This window comes from Rhododendron vialii, chromosome 1a (genome assembly GCF_030253575.1).
Source record: "Rhododendron vialii isolate Sample 1 chromosome 1a, ASM3025357v1".
NCBI lineage: Eukaryota > Viridiplantae > Streptophyta > Magnoliopsida > Ericales > Ericaceae > Rhododendron > Rhododendron vialii.
In genome coordinates, this window is record NC_080557.1 from 44,718,634 (window position 1) to 44,738,510 (window position 19,877).

At 40.0% G+C, this 19,877-nt stretch overlaps 3 protein-coding genes across 3 annotated transcripts; 1 reads left to right on the plus strand and 2 right to left on the minus strand.

Moving 5' to 3' along the window:
* Positions 1 to 3,581: 3,581 nt before the first annotated feature.
* Positions 3,582 to 4,314, minus strand: LOC131319703 (cytochrome b561 and DOMON domain-containing protein At3g25290-like). Its single transcript, XM_058350089.1, has one exon. It carries the CDS (start codon positions 4,158 to 4,160, stop codon positions 3,591 to 3,593), a length of 570 nt encoding a protein of 189 aa, XP_058206072.1. The 5' UTR covers positions 4,161 to 4,314; the 3' UTR covers positions 3,582 to 3,590.
* A 933-nt stretch (positions 4,315 to 5,247) lies between these two features.
* Positions 5,248 to 7,826, plus strand: LOC131319718 (large ribosomal subunit protein eL32z-like). The gene is made up of 4 exons (XM_058350111.1): positions 5,248 to 5,357; positions 6,359 to 6,453; positions 7,119 to 7,300; positions 7,437 to 7,826. Exons 2-4 carry the CDS (start codon positions 6,364 to 6,366, stop codon positions 7,564 to 7,566), a joined length of 402 nt encoding a protein of 133 aa, XP_058206094.1. The 5' UTR covers positions 5,248 to 5,357; positions 6,359 to 6,363; the 3' UTR covers positions 7,567 to 7,826.
* Positions 7,827 to 14,883: 7,057 nt separating this feature from the next.
* LOC131319710 (serine/threonine-protein kinase OXI1-like) lies at positions 14,884 to 16,881 on the minus strand. Its single transcript, XM_058350100.1, has 2 exons — positions 16,307 to 16,881; positions 14,884 to 15,921 (listed from the first exon to the last, which is right to left on the minus strand). Exons 1-2 carry the CDS (start codon positions 16,711 to 16,713, stop codon positions 15,006 to 15,008), a joined length of 1,323 nt encoding a protein of 440 aa, XP_058206083.1. The 5' UTR covers positions 16,714 to 16,881; the 3' UTR covers positions 14,884 to 15,005.
* Positions 16,882 to 19,877: the final 2,996 nt, after the last annotated feature.

Here is a 19,877-nt window from a genome sequence, read left to right on the forward strand (position 1 = left end):
ATATATATTAGAATAGATAGATATATTATTAGAAACTGAAAATCAAAATGGCAGAAAATTTGATAAAATGAAAACCGTGCCTTATTATTTCCAGAGAACATACCAGAGAAGGCAACATTTAACGCTAACAATTGGAAAACAACAGATTAAATATTTATTCCTCTACCCATAATTTAATTCATGGAAATTGTTTGTTGAAGGTTTTTGAATCTGGCTTATTAAAACAAAAAAGGCACTAGAAATTCAGTATGTCATTCTAAATTTTAATAAGTCTTAAAATAACCCCTATCACAATCTTCGAAGCACAGTAAAAAAAAAGAAAAAGAGTACTGGCGAGGGCTGGCACCGTCAGAAAGTTATACGTACATATACTAAAGGGAATGTCTGGGGCTCGAGTCTATGATGAGACGTGAATCCATTTTGATTGTTAACCTACTAATTTCTCTCCAAGCTCCAACTGATGCATATACAATATTGGTCCAAAACGAGAAATTAGTGAATGCCAGGCCCGACTAAAAAAGCATTCAACTCTGTTTGGGAAGATGAAACTTCTATCACAGACTCACAGTCTCCCTTGTGAATTGATCTAGTAACCGGAGAATTAATTGATCAAATCAGAATTTACCCAGTCAATTAATTAAATGAAGCTAGCCACCATAGATTAAGAACCAATACAGATCGAATATTAATACGACAAGCCGATAACTATGAAAAATGTGACATATTTTAAAAGAATAGGATGCATATACGGCTATGAATATGTTATATAAAAAGCTAGCACTTGTCCGTGCTTAAGAGCACTTTCGACAATAATCTTATCTTAACATAATGTGTGTATAACAACGTTTAACAACGTTGAAACCGCAACGATGATCGATGATGTATGTGAAGCAACTACTAATTGTTGCTCATACATGTAAGGAGCCAGGGACAGAGAGGACAACCATATATTGTTGCTCATGAATGAAAGAAACCAATACAGAGGACACATGAGGGCAGAGGCACACCTTATTTTGATGTTTTGAGCCTACCCCCCCCCCCCCCCCCCCCCCCCCCGCTCTCTCTCTCTCTCTCTCAATGATTCTCCACATTTGTATGTGGTAGTGGGTTCACCACCTCTTGTGAGTAGGGCTGCAAATGAGCCGAGCCGAGCTTTACAATGTTCAAACTTGTTTATTAAGTTTTTAACGAATACGAGCTCGAGCTCGGTGAAAACTTAACGAGTCGAGCTCGAGCCGAGCGGGCCTTGGCTTGACTCGAGCTCGAGCTTGTTCACAAGCCTCAACGGACCAACGAAAAATGTATATATATCCTCGCATAGGCCTAATACAACCAAAAATATTTTGATTGTGAATGTATATATCTTTCATTTTCCTATGGAGGGATGGTGTGCTGGTGTGCGTGTGCTCTCGCCTCCCTTGATTGACTGAAAACTGAAAACGAAAAGAACAAATTATGAAATAATAATAAAAATTCTAAACTTTAGTGTATATACCCCGGCTCGCAAGCCGACTCGAGCCGAGCTTATCCTAGCTCGAACTCGGCTCGTTTACAAAATGAGCTGAAAAAATCGGCTCGAGTTTGTTCGTTTAACTTTCGAGCCGGGCTTAAACGAACCACTAACAAGCCGAGCTGCGAGCCGATCGTGAGCGACTCGGTTCGTTTGCAGCCCTAATTGTGAGTCTGTTTCCACCTCAAGACCGAGTAGGTTCATACCACAAAGCTATGGTCAGCCCATCGCGCAGGGCCCATAGCTAAGCCGCGAGAGTGTTACTGGGCCCATTTCCCCACCACTGATCCACAAGCCATTGCTATCTCACAGAATAAACCGCCAGCTTTCAAGTAGAGATTTGGAAACTAATTTTATTCTTTGTTAAGGGATGATTAATATTAGAACTTGTAGACTTTTTTGGGAGTACTATGGATGATTAACCTGTTGGATAAATTATAGGATTAGGATTTTTTTTACAAGTTAAAAAAAAAAAAGAGAAAAGAAAACGTTATAATAGCCTGCGCAATCATGTAGGGTGGTCGAGACACGCGGATTGCACTCTCTTTAGGATGGTTACACCCCCTTTTGCGCACAGGGTTTAATGTGCTCTTTTCCAAAGATACAACGACCTTGGGATCAACGAGCTGAGGACGTTTAATGTGCTCTCTCCTCCACGGTTCCGATTAGGACAGGATCAACAAGCGGAGGATGCTTGAGGTCTGAGGTCTATTACGTGTAGTTTTTTTTTGCTGGTTTGTCATCATGGGTGTGGATTATGAATTTTTAAAATGTGAGGTGAAATATGCCCCACTGTGATACCATGTGAAAACTTTTTATCTATCTCAAAGCCAATTGATAATGAATGGAGAGGTCCCAAATATTATTAACCGAACCCATTCGAGCCAGAGATCACCTTAATTCCACCATTGCTTCTTCAATTGCCCTGGCAGTTGAATGGTATCATGTTGCAATTCCAGCCTCCTTGGAAGCTAGAAACCGTAATATTGTGCTTGTGAAATGGTGCCCTCAGGGCACGTCTTTCTATAAATTGAACACAGATGGCGCTTGCAAGAAGGACCCTTCTCAGGCCACGGGAAGTGGCTTGATCAGAGATGAAAAAGGAAGCTGGATTTCAGGCTTCCGCAAATCCCTACGGCAAATGACGGCTTTGGAAACAGAATTGTGGGCTCTTAGGATGGACTTGATCAACTTGCTTACAGCAAAAACAGCTTATTCCCATTTGTGTGGAAATGGATGCCCAGGCAGCCATTCAATTGCTTATGGGTCCAAATCAATCTCGACATGTACAATTTTAATAATCTTATACACGATTGCAGATATTTGATGAGGCAACTGAGAGTGGAGAAGACTGACAATGTCTACTGCGACGGAAACAAGTGCGCCGATCTACTAGCTAATATGTCGTCTAATGATGCTTTAGCTAATTTTAATAATCTTATACACAATTGCAGATATTTGATGAGGCAACTGAGAGTGGAGAAGACTAACAATGTCTACTGCGACGGAAACAAGTGCGCCGATCTACTAGCTAATATGTCGTCTAATGATGCTTTAGATTTTCATGTATTTGATATTGCTCTGGCTTGTATTAATTCGCAACTTAATTTGCAAAGACGCAAATGGGGTTGAATACCCTAGACTCTTGTATGTTTCTTTTTTTATCTAATGTTCCCTGGTTTTACCCACTCCACTTTCAAGTAATGTTATGTTTTCTTATCTTCGGCCCTTTAAGAAGAAAAACAAAGACCATGCTAGGATAAATTTTGTTGTGTATCAGCCGAATAGTAGGTATTAGGCAATGAACTCATTAATTTTTGTTATTAGGGACAAGAACATGCTACTAATAATTTGGAGTCAATCAAGGACGACTAGACCAAGTCATTGGGTTCAACCACCCCACATGACCCCTAACGGTACATGCATATTCCTCCCTTTAGAAAACCCACGTAACGTAATATCACATGCATGTGATCATAAATAATATTAACCTGAATTTATCATCCCTGAACACTCTTTTTTCTTTTTGTTTTGGATTATACATCTCAGGATTTATGGTGCGGATCGGAAGAAGCACGGGTCACAGAACTAGAGTCCCCATGGAATTCAAATTCGCCGTCTCGAACTCGTGTTGGTTCGGCGCGCCTTCGGTGACCGATCCCCCAACCTGCCAAACCTGGTTCACCGACTTTGTGTTCGCCGGCAATGCCAGCGTGGCAAAGATCCTCATCACGCCGTCAGAATGTTCCGCGCTGGCGTCAGAGACGTCGTACGCGATCCTGGATTTGACAACCTGGCTGTAGGAGCTGATGTTGTAGGTGTTGACGATCATCGACCCGTCCGGTTGCTTGAAGGTGAGGAGGGCTTGGGAGCCCGACATGCCCGTGCCGGTTGGGTTGATGGCCCAGGCAACCCAACCGTCGGGTTTGGCGGGAGGGGCGACATAGGCAATGGAGAGGGAGGAGGCGGAGGGAGTATAGGTCCAGTGGAGGAAGGCGTCGAGGTAAGGCAAGTCTGTGCAGTTGGTGTATTGCTTGTTGTTTCTGAAGGTCTGTGAGGTGCATTTTAGGGAATGGGAGGGTGAGATTAGCAGAAGCATTAGTGAAGAAAGGCAGAGAAAGAGCACAGCTTTGAATTGAGGAGAAGCCATTTGGGAAGAAGTTGGAGTTGTTTCAAATATTGAGAAGGTTTTATATAAGGAGAGGAGAAAATGGAAGAAGTTGGGGTCGTGAATAGATTATATGGAGTATGAATTAAGATAATTTCATGCGAAGATTCTCGTGTGAACTCTTTTGTGATATAAAATAGGACTAATCATGGATGCACATAAGCTGATCTGGATACTTGAGTTATAAAAAAAAGGATTAGTAATAATTTTATTTGATGATCTAACTAATTATTTTATAATTTCGGCGTGTACGCCATCCTTGTTGTGATAATAATTCTTTTAAAACACATCATGCTTACATGGTACATACATGTAGGTGTGAAATCCTCAACATAAGCACAAATTTTTTTTTTTTAATCCGCCTCAACATAAGCACATTATGAACCTTCAAATTAAGTTCAAACTATTGCGATTAGTGTTAGTAATACTAAGAAATTGTGAATTGGTCTATTAGCTAACCAGGCAATGAAATGACCAAATCACAATTACCAGTCAATAAAATGAAGCTAGCCAGCATAGATGATCAAGAATGAATACTGATACATGATACTGATACGATGCAATATTACAGATGCAATAATGGTGACAATTTCTTAATTAAAAGAATAGAATACCTAAAACAAGTACCGATGTTGATACTTTATAATATGAAAAAAAAACTATTAGTTGCATGTGCCTAAAGACATCTTCGACGATAAAATCTCATAATTTTGCTTAATTTATGTTTGTAGCATTTAACATCAGAACCACAGCGATGTTGAAAGTATGATGATGTATGTGAAGCCATCACAACAGCAGAGAATCAATATATATATATATATATATATATATATATGTTTAAAATTTATAATATTTTTTATATGCAATATGAATCTTGTTTGAATTTGAATATTATGTGCTCTTTACACAAGTGATTTCATTCTCAACACTTTTGGGTCATGATGGATGGGGCATTCCCATGTCTTTTTTGGGCTGGGCTTTGCAACCTACTGGACCCTCACATGAACAAGAGGCCCGGTAGAAGACAGAGCCCTTTTATTATCAAAACAAGATACGGCCCAAAAGTAACCTCTCCGTCCTCTCTCTCTCTCTCTCTCTCTTCTCTCTCTCTCTCTCTCTCTTATTTCCTCCTAACAGAATTAGGGTTCACAGGTGGGCTCACCGCAGCGTCGCGACCAGGTTCGAAACCCATAAGCTCTTCATCTCTCTATTGGTTATTTGCATTTGTTATGCTGAAACTTGAGATTTAGATAGGTTGATTGGGTGATTTCTTCGCAATTGATGAATAAGCCTATGAATCAGTAGATTTAAAGTGCTTCCATAACTATGGCCTTCAAAATATCTTGAGACTATATCTGAGAATATAAAAAAGGGTGAAAAAGTAACGGAAACTGATGTTAATTTCCTCACGATATTTGGTTGTGCTAGGAGTATGTAATGTAATAAGAAATGGATTTGTCCAGAAATGCTTATCTGTTTGATTAGTTACTCATGAGAAGATAGGTAAATGTCATATCCTTGGAAAAATAATTGATCCGAACGTAGTAATATGTAGAATTTCTTGCTCATGGCTAGTGATGTATGCGTATTTATGAACTTTAGGTTTGGATAAGAATTCTGAAAGAGGAATGGATGATGTTCATTTCATGGTAAAAAGCTCGTAAGTTTATTTGCGATTTAGTTCCTTCAATCAGCTCTAGATATGTTGTGTTGTGAGTATTAAAATGTTATGTTTAATGGATGTCAAATTCTCGAGGAGAGATTTTGAGGCTGTTTCTCTCATCTCTTCCACCCTCACCACTGCCAGAAAAGAAAAAACCACTTCTTTCCCTATTTGAGTAGCTGGATAGTCATTGCCTCTTTACTTCTTTGATGAATGTGTACAGGAAATAGATATGATTTCCGGAAAACAAATCCCCACTTGGTACAACTTGGAAAAATTGGTAGAGAAGGGGACACAGATAACACCTTGTTGTTTGCTCATGAGTGTAACAAGCAAAATAGGGGACCCTAGAAGCACACCTTATTTTGATTTTCTTGAGCCTCACCTTTTTGGTCGGAATAAACCTTCAATAATCAAACTCATGTATGTAATTGTATTTGTGGTTATCTTTTAGCTCATTGTTTCCGAATATGTCTCAAATTTACTCAACTGTTTTATATTGGTGTCGTTGGTATAGAAACGATGGCCATTCCTTTGCTCACCAAGAAGATTGTGAAGAAGCGTGTTAAGAAGTTCAAGAGGCCCCAAAGTGACTGGAAGATCTCTGTGAAGGTATGCCTTGCCTGCACCATTCCAGAAATAGTAGATTGGATGGAGTGTGTATTCTTCTATTTCATATTGCTGGTTCAGCAGGCCACTTGCTATAAACTGCCATATGTTACTTGACATGCCTTTTCAATATATGTAACCGTAATTTGAGTTAAGCAAGTTGTAGCATTTTGTAAACTAGTAGTACTCAGTGTCGTCAAGTTGTTGCCTAATTCAGTGTGTACAATATTCAGTTTTATACTTTTATGCTTATTAATCCTGGAAGGCATGTTGATAATAAGTAGATATGATTCATATGAATACGGTAGTCTATAATAGTCCAACCTGTTTACCTTAGTGACAGATAGGTCATACTGGCCTATTAGAAACGGTTTGCTCTGTGCCTTTTGGCAGTATGTATATAACTTTGAACTCGATTGAACTTAAAACAGTGTATGGACTTTGTGTTATGTTTTTTAAGCACCAATTTATTGCTATGTGGTGGTTTAGCCATTGTTTAATTTGGTAGATATGATATTGTCGCATGCTTATTTGGTTGAATGGTGGAAACCATGCTGACTAGTTAAGAAATGCTTGGATGCTTCTAGACTTGCCTTTTATGAGGGATAACGTTTAGGTCACTGATATTATCATGTTCTGTTTTGTGCCTATGATATGGTGGGTGGCAGGAAAACTGGCGCAGGCCCAAGGGTATTGATTCCCGTGTCAGGAGGAAGTTTAAAGGATGCACTCTCATGCCCAACATTGGCTATGGTTCAGACAAGAAGACTCGCCATTTTCTTCCTAATGGGTTTAAGAAATTCCTTGTGCACAACGCCAAAGAGCTGGAAGTTTTGATGATGCACAACAGGTGCCTTAAATGTTTTTCCCAAGACTTTCTTCCCGGCTTCCCTTGACCACTTCTCTATTCCCTACCTGCCAAAGATTATTTTGAGACACATCAACCTGATTTTCTTATCACTCTTTATGTTTTCATGTAATTTCAGGACTTACTGTGCAGAAATAGCACACAATGTATCGACTAGGAAGCGGAAGCAGATTGTTGAGCGCGCAGCTCAGCTTGATGTTGTAGTTACCAACAAGCTGGCCAGGTTGCGCAGCCAAGAAGATGAATGAGCAGCAATGGCTTTCACTTGTTTTTGTTTAGTATAAGAGTTTCGTTGGGAGTATGAGGTATCGCAACTTTGGGTAGACAGCTTCGGCAGTAGATTTCGTCTTAGTTATTGAAAGGACCATGAGACTAGCATGTTTTGTTTTACTGAACCGGTCCTGGCTTTGGTTGATGTGTGGTACAATGTTCCTAGACCTAGTGAGAACAATTTTTGACTGTTTCTTATGTTCGTCATCCCATTAGAAATATGAATCTGTTGACCTAAGCAATTGTGGCTGCTGTGAATTAGTAGCTGTTATCTCTCTTACTCTTATTCTTTTAAAAAGCAAAAAAGAAAAGAAAAACACTTTTTTAATGTATCTGGGTAAGAATGCCGCTTTCTAATTTTGCTCTAAATTCGAACTATTGATCCTTGAAATGACTACGAATCCCTGTTTGATTGGTGAGCGGATTCATTCAGTGATAACATGATGTCTTGCATTGCGCCATCCAGGACTCTGACTTTCGAGATTGTTAGTAAACAACGGACCCTGTTCACTTTCGAATTTCTCTATCCATCGTCGAAGTTTATTTTCCATGACGTATTGCATTACGCCATCTAGGATCGACTTTTGAGATTGTTAGAAAAAAGGACAATACCCTGCACGGACAGATACTCAACCTCATTGACTTTCGAATTTCTCTATTCATGGTTGAAGGGTTTTTTTTCCATATTGGGAATCTGTATAATCTTTCTGATGTAAGGGAGGTCAGTGTAATTTCAGAAACCTTAGGGGAGGTTTCTGCATTTGTCAGAAACATCAAAGGAGGTCAGTAAAATTTAGCCAATTCAATTTGTTTCTCCTGATCTACCCACTTTTTTAGATGAATTGAAAAAGTAAAAGAAATTCACGACAGACAGAAGGTTTGTTTTCTCTTATCTTGTCACTGGTTAGAAAAAATTAGAGCAACTCCAATGGAGTTGTATTTTTTGCATCCGGATGGATAATTATAATAGATGAAAAAAGTGGTTAAAAGTTAGTTAGATATAAAACAGAATTCACCCATCTCCAATGGTGAGATGTAAAAAATGGATGGATAATTAACTAATTTTTCCTCCATCTAAATTTTCCTCTACTTTCTCATCCCTAATTCAAGAACTACTTCCGTTAAAAAACAATTTTGGTATCCGGAAATCGAAGACTTAAAAAAAAATTAATTCCGCCAAAAAAAAAAAAATTTACTTCCGTCCCAAATTTTTTTTACTTTTCATCCACTTCAATTACACCATTTACTTCATCCATTTACTCCATTCAACTCTCAACCACATCATTTACTTCATCCATTTACTCCTCACTCTCAACTACACCATTTATTTCAGTCATTTACTCTCATTCACTCTCAACTATGCTATTTACTTAATCTATACACATGATAACAAAATAATTTAATTAATTATCAAAATAACAATAATAATAATATTCTCTGTTTATTACCTCATTTTGTTCTGTCATTCCACTTTGATGTTGTCTTTGAATTTGCCTTAAATATCTACGATATTTGTTGTAAGCCTGCTGGATGACTTGCCATCGAGACTTGATAGAAGCATCCGTTCGTACATCGCCTCTTGTGAATTCGGTGTATTTTTTTGTAACCCGATTCCATAATTTAGATCGTACTTGGTTGGTACCAACAATCGGGTCTTGACTAACACACAAGTAAGCATTACAAATTGCTTCATCTTGATCAGAGCTCAACAATTTTCCTCTCTCACTACGACTTCCCTCTGCCATAATTGATACACTTTTTCTTTTTCTTTTTTTTTGTTGAGGGTGTTTGTGGAGAATGGAGAAAAATTTTGTTGTGTAAAATTGAAAACACAAACATTTATAGGTAGGAGGGGAAAAAAATGACCGTTGCTATTTTTTGTGATCATCAAAACATTCGTTGGGTCAGCCAATGATCGGATCCTCATCAAAAAAATAATAGCCAACAGTCGGATCAAAAGACCCGTTGGCTGAGATTACAACCATTCCCATTCCAACTTTAGGCTCTGTTTGGAACCCATGGAAATGAAAGGAAAATTAAAAAAAAATTCTCTTCCATTGTTTGGTTGGAAGAGAAAGAGGGAAGAAAATAAAAATTTCAAGATAGTGAATAGTAAATTTTCTCTCACATTTTCCTTCTCTTTTATTTTCCTTTCCATGGATGGGTTCCATACAGACCCCCTCTCTCTCTCTGAACAAAACCAGACCCCTATCTCTCTCTCTCTCAACCAGAGCTCTCTCCCTGAAAGTTTCGGATGACGATGAAGGTTTCAGAAGGCGCAGCCTGGAATTAGTTTCGGACGTCAACGATGATCCAACCCCTCTCTGAAATCAATTTTTGGCGACCTTCCAACGAAATCAGGTAACTTCGGCTGTCCAAAATTCTGGTAGAATCAGTGGGGTTGATAAGCTGTCAATTATAGCTGTAGTCAAATGGGGATAAAAATACCCATCTCTGCCATTTACCACCCGATTTGTTCCATTTTACATCCCCATTGGAGGGGTTTTTTTTCCATCCAGGTTGTATTTTAAGTATAGAATATGGTTTCCATCCCCCATTGGGGGATGCTCTTAGAGGTGGCAATTTGGGTTTAGTAATATGATTTCACTCAAACCATCTATTTATAATTAGCTCAAATTCACCGATATTTTATAATGAATTTATGAACCCATATAAACCCACATTTACATAGGTTAAAAATGAATTCATATGGGTTAGAATTAAAAGACCTACGTTTGCAAAAGAGTGAACTATGGGTAATCTCTATCGCTCCTGTACACCTCCCATACGTAATAAACTACTATTTTTTTTGCTAGAAAAAAGATCCAGTGAGATGAGTACATCCTCACAAATTCTCTCTCTCTCTCTTTCTCTCCATTTCAAAGACTAATCTCCAAAATCGACCACTCTGACAAGGTCCGTTCCGGCGTTCTGCTAAGAACTTTTTCTTTTCGCGCTTTTTGTTCTTATTCAATTTTTTATGGATTCTTGATTGGTCTAGTCAAGACTCGGAACAGTAAAAATTAATTTACTTTTATCCAAATATTTTTAAAAATATGCACTTTGAAGCCAAAAAGAGTATTTTTTTGACTTTTTTTTTGTTAAAAAGTGGTTGTTTCCCAAAATAACTAGGTAAAAGTCATAATTTTTAACCTTTTCAATTTGTCTTGACGAGACAAATCGAAAAATCTCAAAAGTAAAGCGCAAAACTAAAAAACGCGATTTTTTTTAATAAGGACGAAACCAAAAATATTCATAAAATTTTAAAAAATTCTTAATGGAACAACACCTAATATATAATTACAGTTGATATTGTTTTTTGGCTAAACAAGCTAATTGGTTTATTTTTTGTCTTTATTTAAAAAAATTAGGTTTGGACCATAATTTTTTACTTTTTCAATTCCTCTCTTCGAGTTGAATCAATAATCCACAAAAAATTAATGTGAAACTAAATAAACTCCAAAATCTTAGATATTACTACAAAAAAAAATAGGATGAAAGTAAAAAATTTACTTTTCTATCTGATTCCTCACGTCAAGACGATCAATAAAGGTAACAGGTTTGTCGCAAAATGAACCAATGCTGAAAAAAAAAATGTTGAATTAGGACAAAACCAAAAAAAAAAAAGGGAGAAAATGGAAAACGGGTCGGGTCGGGTTTAGGTATGACTTGACCCATATTCGACCCAACCCGTTTCAACCCGGCTAATATTGACCAGTATTCGACCCACCAAATATTCAACATGTGACCCGTTTCAACCCGCTCATTTGTCATCTCTAGAAAAACTAGACGGGGCAGCCATTTTGTACATGAGAAAGCAACTAAATGGCTTGCTCCCCAAGGTCACGAGTTCAAATTCTATAAAAGCCAAATATTTCAAACATTGACGCAACTAGATGTTTATTCGGTCGTTAACTTCAGAGTTTTGGAATTAGTCAAGGTGCTCACAAGGTGTCCCGAATATCCAGTTATAAAAAAGCAAAGTATTTTTTAATGACAAAAGAGAATTTATTTATCTTTGTCTCAAAGATTTAAGGATAAGGAGAAAGGGGCATCACAACGATAAGGAAACATCTCAATAATGTTGACACCCAACCTATCGACAATCATATGCCATTTCAAATCCAAAGCAGAAAAGTTGACAAGATACGAACCAAAACAAAAAAGCCTCTCATAAGGATAGGCCCAAATGAGAGGGGGAGACAGTTTCCAACCTAAATCGAAATAAAATTCCACATGAAAACAGGCCCCAATGGAAAAATATAACAGAGCCATAAAAATATTTAATAAATTGCACAAATATCAAAGCCACAAGCTGATGAAAGGGTTGAAAAAGTTGTACATTTACATGGTCAAAAAAGTGATTGTTCTCTCCTAAGTAGCGAAAGAAGGATAAAGCAAGTGGTGCAAGGACCAATTGGTTGCTCATATGGTCATAGTCGTCGCATTTTTCAAGGGTTTAACTCCTCTTTGTGTGGAGGTTTTCTGTCCCTATTTGGGATTTGTATTCCTGGTTATGGGGTGTTAATTACTTCATTTTCCTTCTTCTTGACAGCTAATTTGTTGAAAGGTCAAATTTAATGTAATTCTATATGGTATGTGTGGATTAGAGTTAAAGAAATGGAAGTTGGGAGCAATAAAAGGTAACTCTACCCCGGTGGCCAAACTCAAGACTTGAAAGTTCGCTTTCTCTTAAATGTTTGATTCGAAACCACTTAATATTATCAATTTTAATAGGACCAGTCTATACGGGATTTTACCCCGATTTTAATCAGTCTCTCACAGATAAACGGTGATAAACGGTGAGATTGATCCTTAAAATTTAGTCGAGGTAATCGTAAGTTGGCTTGAATACTGTGAATTATAGTAAAAGAAAGCACGCACAGCTCTCTAAACTTTGAGGGAGGTTTTCGAGAGTAGTGAGTAGAGAGAGAGAGAAAATTCATTAGAGAGGTTTTCGAGAGTAGTGAGTAGAGAGAGAGAGAGAGAGAGAGAGAGAGAGAGAGAGAAAATTCATTAAAAACCGTGTCCAAAAATTTTGAGACCCCAAAACGAACAAGGCCCGTTATCTTGCCTCCGAAGGAATGGGTTTGTCAATGGTGTCATGCAGGAATTATTGACCCCAATACAAAATTGGTTGTTAGATGTTTCGACAAAGGTTCACCACACCAACAAAATAAAAAGTCAAAAAAGTACTAATGTAGTAGTAATCCATGACCAAATTAGCAACCCAGGATTGAAGGAGCGTTTTGAACTTTCTCGGATCTATTAGTTCGGTGGTTGTTGGAAAAATTTATTTCAATTGGCTTAGAAGACGTTTTGTACTATGTTCCTCCCACCACACATAAAAAGCAAACATGTGCTGGCGTGATGCTTTCATGTGTTTCTCTTTTGGATTTTTTTGGAAGCAGGTGTTCTTGTTGTTGCAAATTTATGAGAGAGTTTGGCAGTTTGCACTGTATTAGAGTCGTGTGTCCTTATACAATATATGGATGGATACTCCATTTTAACCTAATATTTTTAGTTTAATATAACCCATATGGCATTCTTGTTTTTAAACAACCACATCTATTTTTCTTATAACCGGATATTTGGTTTATAGCTTGCGGGCACTTCGACTACTTGCGAATCTCTAATATATGGATGGATACTCCATTTTAACCTAATATTTTTAGTTTAATATAACCCATATGGCATTCTTGTTTTTAAACAACCACATCTATTTTTCTTATAACCGGATATTTGGGTTATAGCTTGCGGGCACTTCGACTACTTGCTAATCTCCAGTGACTCTAAGATTTGAAATTGTTGGCAAAAATGAGATTCGAACTTGCGACCTTGAGAACGTGATCTTTAGTTACTTTGTCATACCCATTAGGCCAAATCACTTGGTGTTTGAAGAACCATTGGTCTTTTGTATTGTATACAGATGTTTGCAATGATTTTCTTTTTTATGTAGGAGGTCTAATGTGATTGTACATTAAAGAAGGTTGCATTAAATGAGTTGTGTTTGAAATTTTGTAAAACACACATGGCACACTAAGAACATCCGCATGAGTCTCGGCAAATTCTTAATCAAATTTTACCTTACAAAGTTCCGAATTTTACATAGTCACCCTTTGAGCTAGGGACACATCAGATGTGGCTGAGGTGTGCTACACCCGATGTGCCTCTAGCATTTTTGATTGTTTAATTGTTCTTTTATATTAGGGAGTGTCCAATAGGTGCCACTTTCGGCTTAAACTTAAAGCAAAGAATAACTCGTCATATATTATTCGTGAGCACCAAGCATAAAGAAACATTACCCTTTTGATTTTACGGGGTCTTTCAAAAAACAAAAAACAATAATTAATGAACGGAACGGATCGGATCAGATCATTTATATAGGATCCAAAAGTGGGCCCCACAAAATATCTATGCACAACTCTGTGCAAACTTGTCTGCGTTAGTAGCACAATTGTTAACAGAGGTGCTATTCACATCTCGATGTGGGGCCTACTACCGGTCCCATACAAATTATTCAAGCTGTTCATTAAATCGAATCTGAATGAAAAGTTTGATGATTAGATCGAGTACTTTTAGGTATTGGATTGAGTTGATTTTTTTTTTTTATAGACAATTGAGTTGATTTTTTGCGGAGGCTGTTCAATTTTTTTAAAAAAAATTAATGAACGACTCGAATCATTTGTGTAAAATCCATAATGAGTGTCATCCATATCAAGATCCGCGCACGACTTGTGCACTATTTGTATGCGTCAACAGACTTACAGAGTAACAAAAATCAAAATGCTGGTATGAGAAATTACACTGTACTAGAAAACTGTACTATCTCCGATTCTTCGTCCTAATTTAATTGTCACTTTTGAGAGTTCGTACCACTTTTCAATTGATAATATCTTATAATTTATATTGTTTTAAGTGATTTTGAAAACATTGTATTATAGAACAAATCGAAATCTATCAAACAAGATCTATATTGAATATAAAATTCATTACCAATTTAAAAATATAACTAATTTTTTTTATCTAGTTACAATAGAACTAAGACAAGTACACGGAGGGAGTACAAAAATGCAGTTCTTCACAGAGCCAGTTAACCCTTCAAACATCCAAATAGGAGTGACAAAATTGATTACAGTATGACTCTGGGCACCAATTTGAGAAAAAGTTACACACGACTTCGGGTAATTTTATCCGTTCAAAAAATGTTTTAAACGATTTGGATTAAAAACAATCAATTAACGGTACAAATTTAATGGATTGTTTTTATTCCGGATTATTTTGGACGGTCGAAATTGAAAACCGTAAACCTTATTCACGGCTCCTCCCCGAATAAGATTTTCTCCACCAATTTATTCGTATCCTTGGGTTCATCAGCATGATTGAATAATCAGTCAAAAAATAAAAATAAAAATGGTTAGAACACAAGGAAATTGTTAGTTCCAGAGGGCTGGTCCAGTCCTTCAACCCACACCCCACCATTGTTACAACAACTAATTTTCTTCTCCTTCTCTTGTTGATTCCTCCTGCTTTCCGATTCTTCACCATTACCACTTTCCTCTTTCGCAATCTTGAACACCCCCCGCACAAAAGCCTCCACATCGATTCCCTCCTCTCCTCTCAATTCCTCCTCCTCGGGCCCCACCGGAGGAATGTACGGCGGACGCGTGATTTCGACCACCGTTTCCCAATCGACGCCTCGGAAGAAACCGTGGCCCTTGATTCCCTCCAGCTGGATCCTCTGCTTCGGGTCCTTTTCCAGGAGCTTTCCAATCAGGTCCCTCAGCGGCGTTGGCTCCCCCACGAGCTCCGGTGCCTTCGTCAGGACGCGGTAGAAGGTCTCCTTCCGGCTCGACCCCCGGAACGGCGTCGCCCCGTAGAGCATCTCGTACAGAACGACTCCCAGGCACCACCAGTCGACGGAGAAGTCGTGGCCGTGGCCTGATATGATCTCGGGCGCCACGTACTCCTCCGTGCCCACGAACGAGTTCGACTTCTCCACCGAGTCGGACTCGGGACTCGCCGCGTCGACGACTGGTTCCGGCGGAGATCCCGAGTACTCCGGCGAAATGCCGGAGTTGCAAAAAAACATGGACGGAAAGATTCGCGCCTTCTTCTTCTTCGTGTTCTTCAACTGTACTGAGCTTGGAGTCGATTTGGTAATCGAAATGGGTTGTGGAGATTTTAAGGAGAGTTTTGTGGAGAGATCGAAATCGACGAGCATTAGGTGCCCGCTCTCTTGTACCATAACGTTTTCTGGCTTCAAATCTCTGTATACGATTCCTAATCCGTGCAAGTACTCCAATGCAAGTACTAATTCCGCAGCATAAAACCTGGAAAAAAAAAAAAAAAAAGGTAAAGAAATGGAATTACATCAACCCTCCGATTCCGTCTAATTTTCGTTTCGTTTCGTTTCGAGTCGGATGTAACTCATATTCGATTCTTCGTTCGATACCTATTGAAAAATTATAAGTATAAATCGCGTATGTACTCAGCTACACAATTGAGAAACCACGAATAATTTATATACGTCTGTGTATTGCGGTCTCTGTTTTTTTTTTTTTCGTTGCTCCTAGCACGGTATTTGCTATTTTTTTTTTGAAACGGAAAAAAAAAAAAAACTAACAAACACCGTGCTAGTTTAGTTGGCTGATTTATCAAACAAAAATTTGATGATATGTATAGGATTTAGGTGAGATTGAAAAAAGCATTATTTACCTGATGACATCGTCGGAAAACATTTTCTCCGTCTGTTTCTTTCTCAGCGAATTGAGATCACGTCCTGGACAGTAATCGATCGCGTAGCCAACGATCTGATCCGTAGCGACAATTCCTCGTAACTTCGGCAAAAGCGGATGGTCGAAACACTTCAAAACCTCCTGTTCGAAGCAAATTCGTTTGTACTCGTTTATACCGTCGCTGTCGCTGCCAACCTCGTTCTTCGTCTTCTCAATCGAAGCTCTCGAAATTGCCTTCAAAGCGAAGAATTCGTTGTCGGACGATTGATCGTCGTTAAACTGGGCCAGAAACACGACGCCTTTGGCGCCGCGGCCGAGGGCGGAGATGATTTTCAGGCGGCTGAGCTCCAGCGACGGGACGTCCCGGCGGTTCTCTCCGTCGCACATGGCAGGAGGGTAACAGGCTACCGGCGAGATTTCGGGGGAGTAATTGAATCTGTTGCGAAGTTTATAAAGCGTTGGGGGGAACTCGTTGAGGCGGTTGCCGGTTTTAGTAGGATTGTCGCGGAGAAAATAAAATCACATAATGAATTTACACCCGTGCGTAAGCGAGAACGCGAGCGTGATAATTTTTTAAAATAAATTATTTTAAAAACAACTAAATCAGGAATAGTGTGACCTAAGAGCCCGAGTGTAAAGCGAAGGCTAATAACAAGAGAAATCTGTGTATCGAAAGATTATGTGATTAAAGAAAGACTGTTTATAGTATTTTGATTTTTCAACGAGTTTATACTTTATATAGAGGAGTAATTGTCGAGACTTTTAGAGAGAGAGAGAGAGAGAGAGGGAGGAATCACTTTCTTGGTGAGGAAGTATTTTGTTGGAGGGAGTAGAGGGGGATTTGAATGAGTGGACATTTTTATATGTTGGTGACACAGAGAGTGAGGTAATTGATGATCATCAATAAAATAGGGTGAGGTAATGGATGATAAAAATTGTAAAATAAAATAGGGAATTGATGAGGACGATAATGGGGTTCTAGAAGCGGCGGACAATTGGGCTTTTGCAGCTGAGGGCCCGTGAGGGCTTTTGTTAGACATGTGAGTCCTATAAAAATTGGTCCCTTCTCTTATCATTTGATGGTTTAGCCGTTTAGGTAGATTTTGGTAACAGATCGTATCGGGTCGTATTTGTGTCGTGTCAATTGAGTTCGTGTCATAAATTACTGTAGGGGTTCGATTTAGGAGGAGGGACCTTGGCCTGAACTAGTACTTCTCTTCCGCTGCTCTGTTCCTCCGCCGCTGAACCTGCAACAAGTCACTAAGGCTGGAATAGCCTAGTGACCCTCCGACGATCAAGTTAAATGTAAGGAGAGTTGCTTTTAGGTCTAGGGTTAGGAAATATGGCATACCTCTCAAAGATGAATATCCCTTTGTATTTATAGACCTAGGTTAACTTGGGCTCCAAGCCAGTGCGTGGAGGTCACGCTTAGGTAACCGCCCTTGGTGACATCATAGATGACGCCACGGGATAAGACGGTTACGAAGCACATGGGCAGATGATCCTTTTCGCCACGTATCGCTCATGGTCCCCTCCTGCTATGCTGCATTCTGCCAAAAGTCCCAAGCGGAATGTACACCTCGGTAACTAGCCGAAGTGTAAACAGGAGACTTGACTCCGAGCGAGTAAATAGAAAGATATACACAGGCCCATGTCAATATGAGGCCTCGGTTGATGGTGGTCCGGTTATATTACCGAGACGATTACCGAAGCCTCCACAATAGCCCCTCAAGTCCCTGGAGCGTTGCACCTCTGCTTCAGGGTCTTGATCCTATCGTATGAGACATCAGGCCTTGATCTTTCTTTTTAGAGAATAACCGAAGGGTGAAGTTGCTTCGGTAGATTTCGTTCAACCCGCGCCAGAGAAGAGCCACGTGTCAACTGTTGCCGAGATCTCAGAATCAAAAAGCTGCCTCGGCACGTGCCATGCCAGTTGATTGGTACGAAACGTCGCTTCGGTGACACGCGTCAACATGCCTAAGGTCCGAATATCCGGCGCCTGTCCTCGGTGCAGAGTCCTTGATACTAGCCGTTCGATGATAACACATGTCGATGATCTAACGGCTCAATGCACGACGCTTCGTTTCCCGCGCAGCTTTCCATCTCTATCAATATAAATAGGAGAGACAGAGGTGAGATCGTCACCCTTTCTTCTGCTTCTGAAGTCGAACCGCCGCCGCCGTATACTTCCAGCTTTCAGTCGAGATTTCGATCGTTTTGGTTGGGAGATCTTGCACAAACTTGAGGTATGTCGACCTTCTTGCTTTATTCTTCACGTTTTGACCATTGTTTTGAGTTTTTCGCCGTTTTCTTGCACTTGTTACGGCTGAGCAACCGCTCGCCACCGTCTGGTTCAAGGCGGCGCTGGGCTTCTCCAGCGTTGTAAACGCTATTACCGAGGTCTAAACTCATCCCGAGACCTAGATTCATCCCGAGGCCAAAACTCATCCCGAGACCTAGACTCACCCTGATCCCAAGGGAAAGGACTTCTGTTTTTAGAAATTCTTCCGAGAGGGAAACGCCTTTATAGGAAACGATTGTCCGAGGACTCCGGGGAGCGATGACCATTCCGCACTGAGCGCTAGACATTGATTTTTTCCCTGAGCACATAGCTAACGGGTTTTTGTATTCCTTTCCTTGGTTAGGCAGAAGCGAATGGTCATCGAGCTCTCTTCGGACAGTTCCGGTAGTTCAGGTTCTTCTCCTGTTGAAATTCCCGAGGACATTCGCCAGACACTTCGGGAGAGGGCATTCTTCCGGACTCCAATCAACTGCGTTGAACCATTTGAACCCTCGAGAGCTCCTCGTGAGGTGACGACGTTTGACTCCCAAGATATGGAAGCCCCAAGTACCTCGAACCAAGGTCCGGGTCCATTCACCGATGCCCCCGAGGAGGTACGGGGACGCAGGAGGGCGATGAGGCCATGCCCATACCGAAATCAATACTTTGACGGCTCCTCGGCTTCTTATGCCGAATTTAAGAGGGTATACAGCGTTCCTCATGACGTTGACATTCGGATCTTACCGAACAGCGACCCCAAGGACCTTCCACACCGGGAGGGAGCACTCATATTCCCCTTGATGGCTATCACAGAGGGGGGCGTTAGATTCCCCCTTCATCAGTTTGTCCGAAGGGTTCTCCGAGCTCTCTCCCTCACGTCTTCTCAGCTGACGGTGAACTCCTACCGGATCATCACGAGCATTATAGAGCTGAGGAGACAATATAACCTGACGTTCGGACTCGAGGAGCTTTTCGGTGTATACCTCGTTGGAGTTAACCGGGAGAGCGACCGTCACTACCTCTCATGTAGGACGGGATACGACACCTTCCTTATCGACCATCTTCCTGACTCGGAAGAGTGGGCGAGTATTTATGTGTCGGTCACCGGGAATTTTATGTTTGGACCCGGGGAGAGCGCGGACACAGCCACCACAGTTCAGTTCGAAACCGGGGCTCCTGGTCGGTAGAAACATCTTCTTAGCTTTATGTTTGCACATTTTTCTTTCCTCATTGTATACTGATTCTTCCATTCTCTATCTTTCAGCCGAGG

Bases quoted from the DNA above. Each gene is read 5' to 3' on its own strand.
- LOC131319710 (XM_058350100.1), bottom strand. From the start codon at position 16,713: ATGTGCGACGGAGAGAACCGCCGGGACGTCCCGTCGCTGGAGCTCAGC. The intron at 15,922-16,306 runs GTAAATAATGCT...TTTTTTTTCCAG, and splicing joins TTTTCCGACGATGTCATCAG to GTTTTATGCTGCGGAATTAG.
- LOC131319703 (XM_058350089.1), bottom strand. From the start codon at position 4,160: ATGGCTTCTCCTCAATTCAAAGCTGTGCTCTTTCTCTGCCTTTCTTCA.
- LOC131319718 (XM_058350111.1), top strand. From the start codon at position 6,364: ATGGCCATTCCTTTGCTCACCAAGAAGATTGTGAAGAAGCGTGTTAAG. The intron at 6,454-7,118 runs GTATGCCTTGCC...GGTGGGTGGCAG, and splicing joins ACTGGAAGATCTCTGTGAAG to GAAAACTGGCGCAGGCCCAA. The intron at 7,301-7,436 runs GTGCCTTAAATG...ATGTAATTTCAG, and splicing joins GTTTTGATGATGCACAACAG to GACTTACTGTGCAGAAATAG.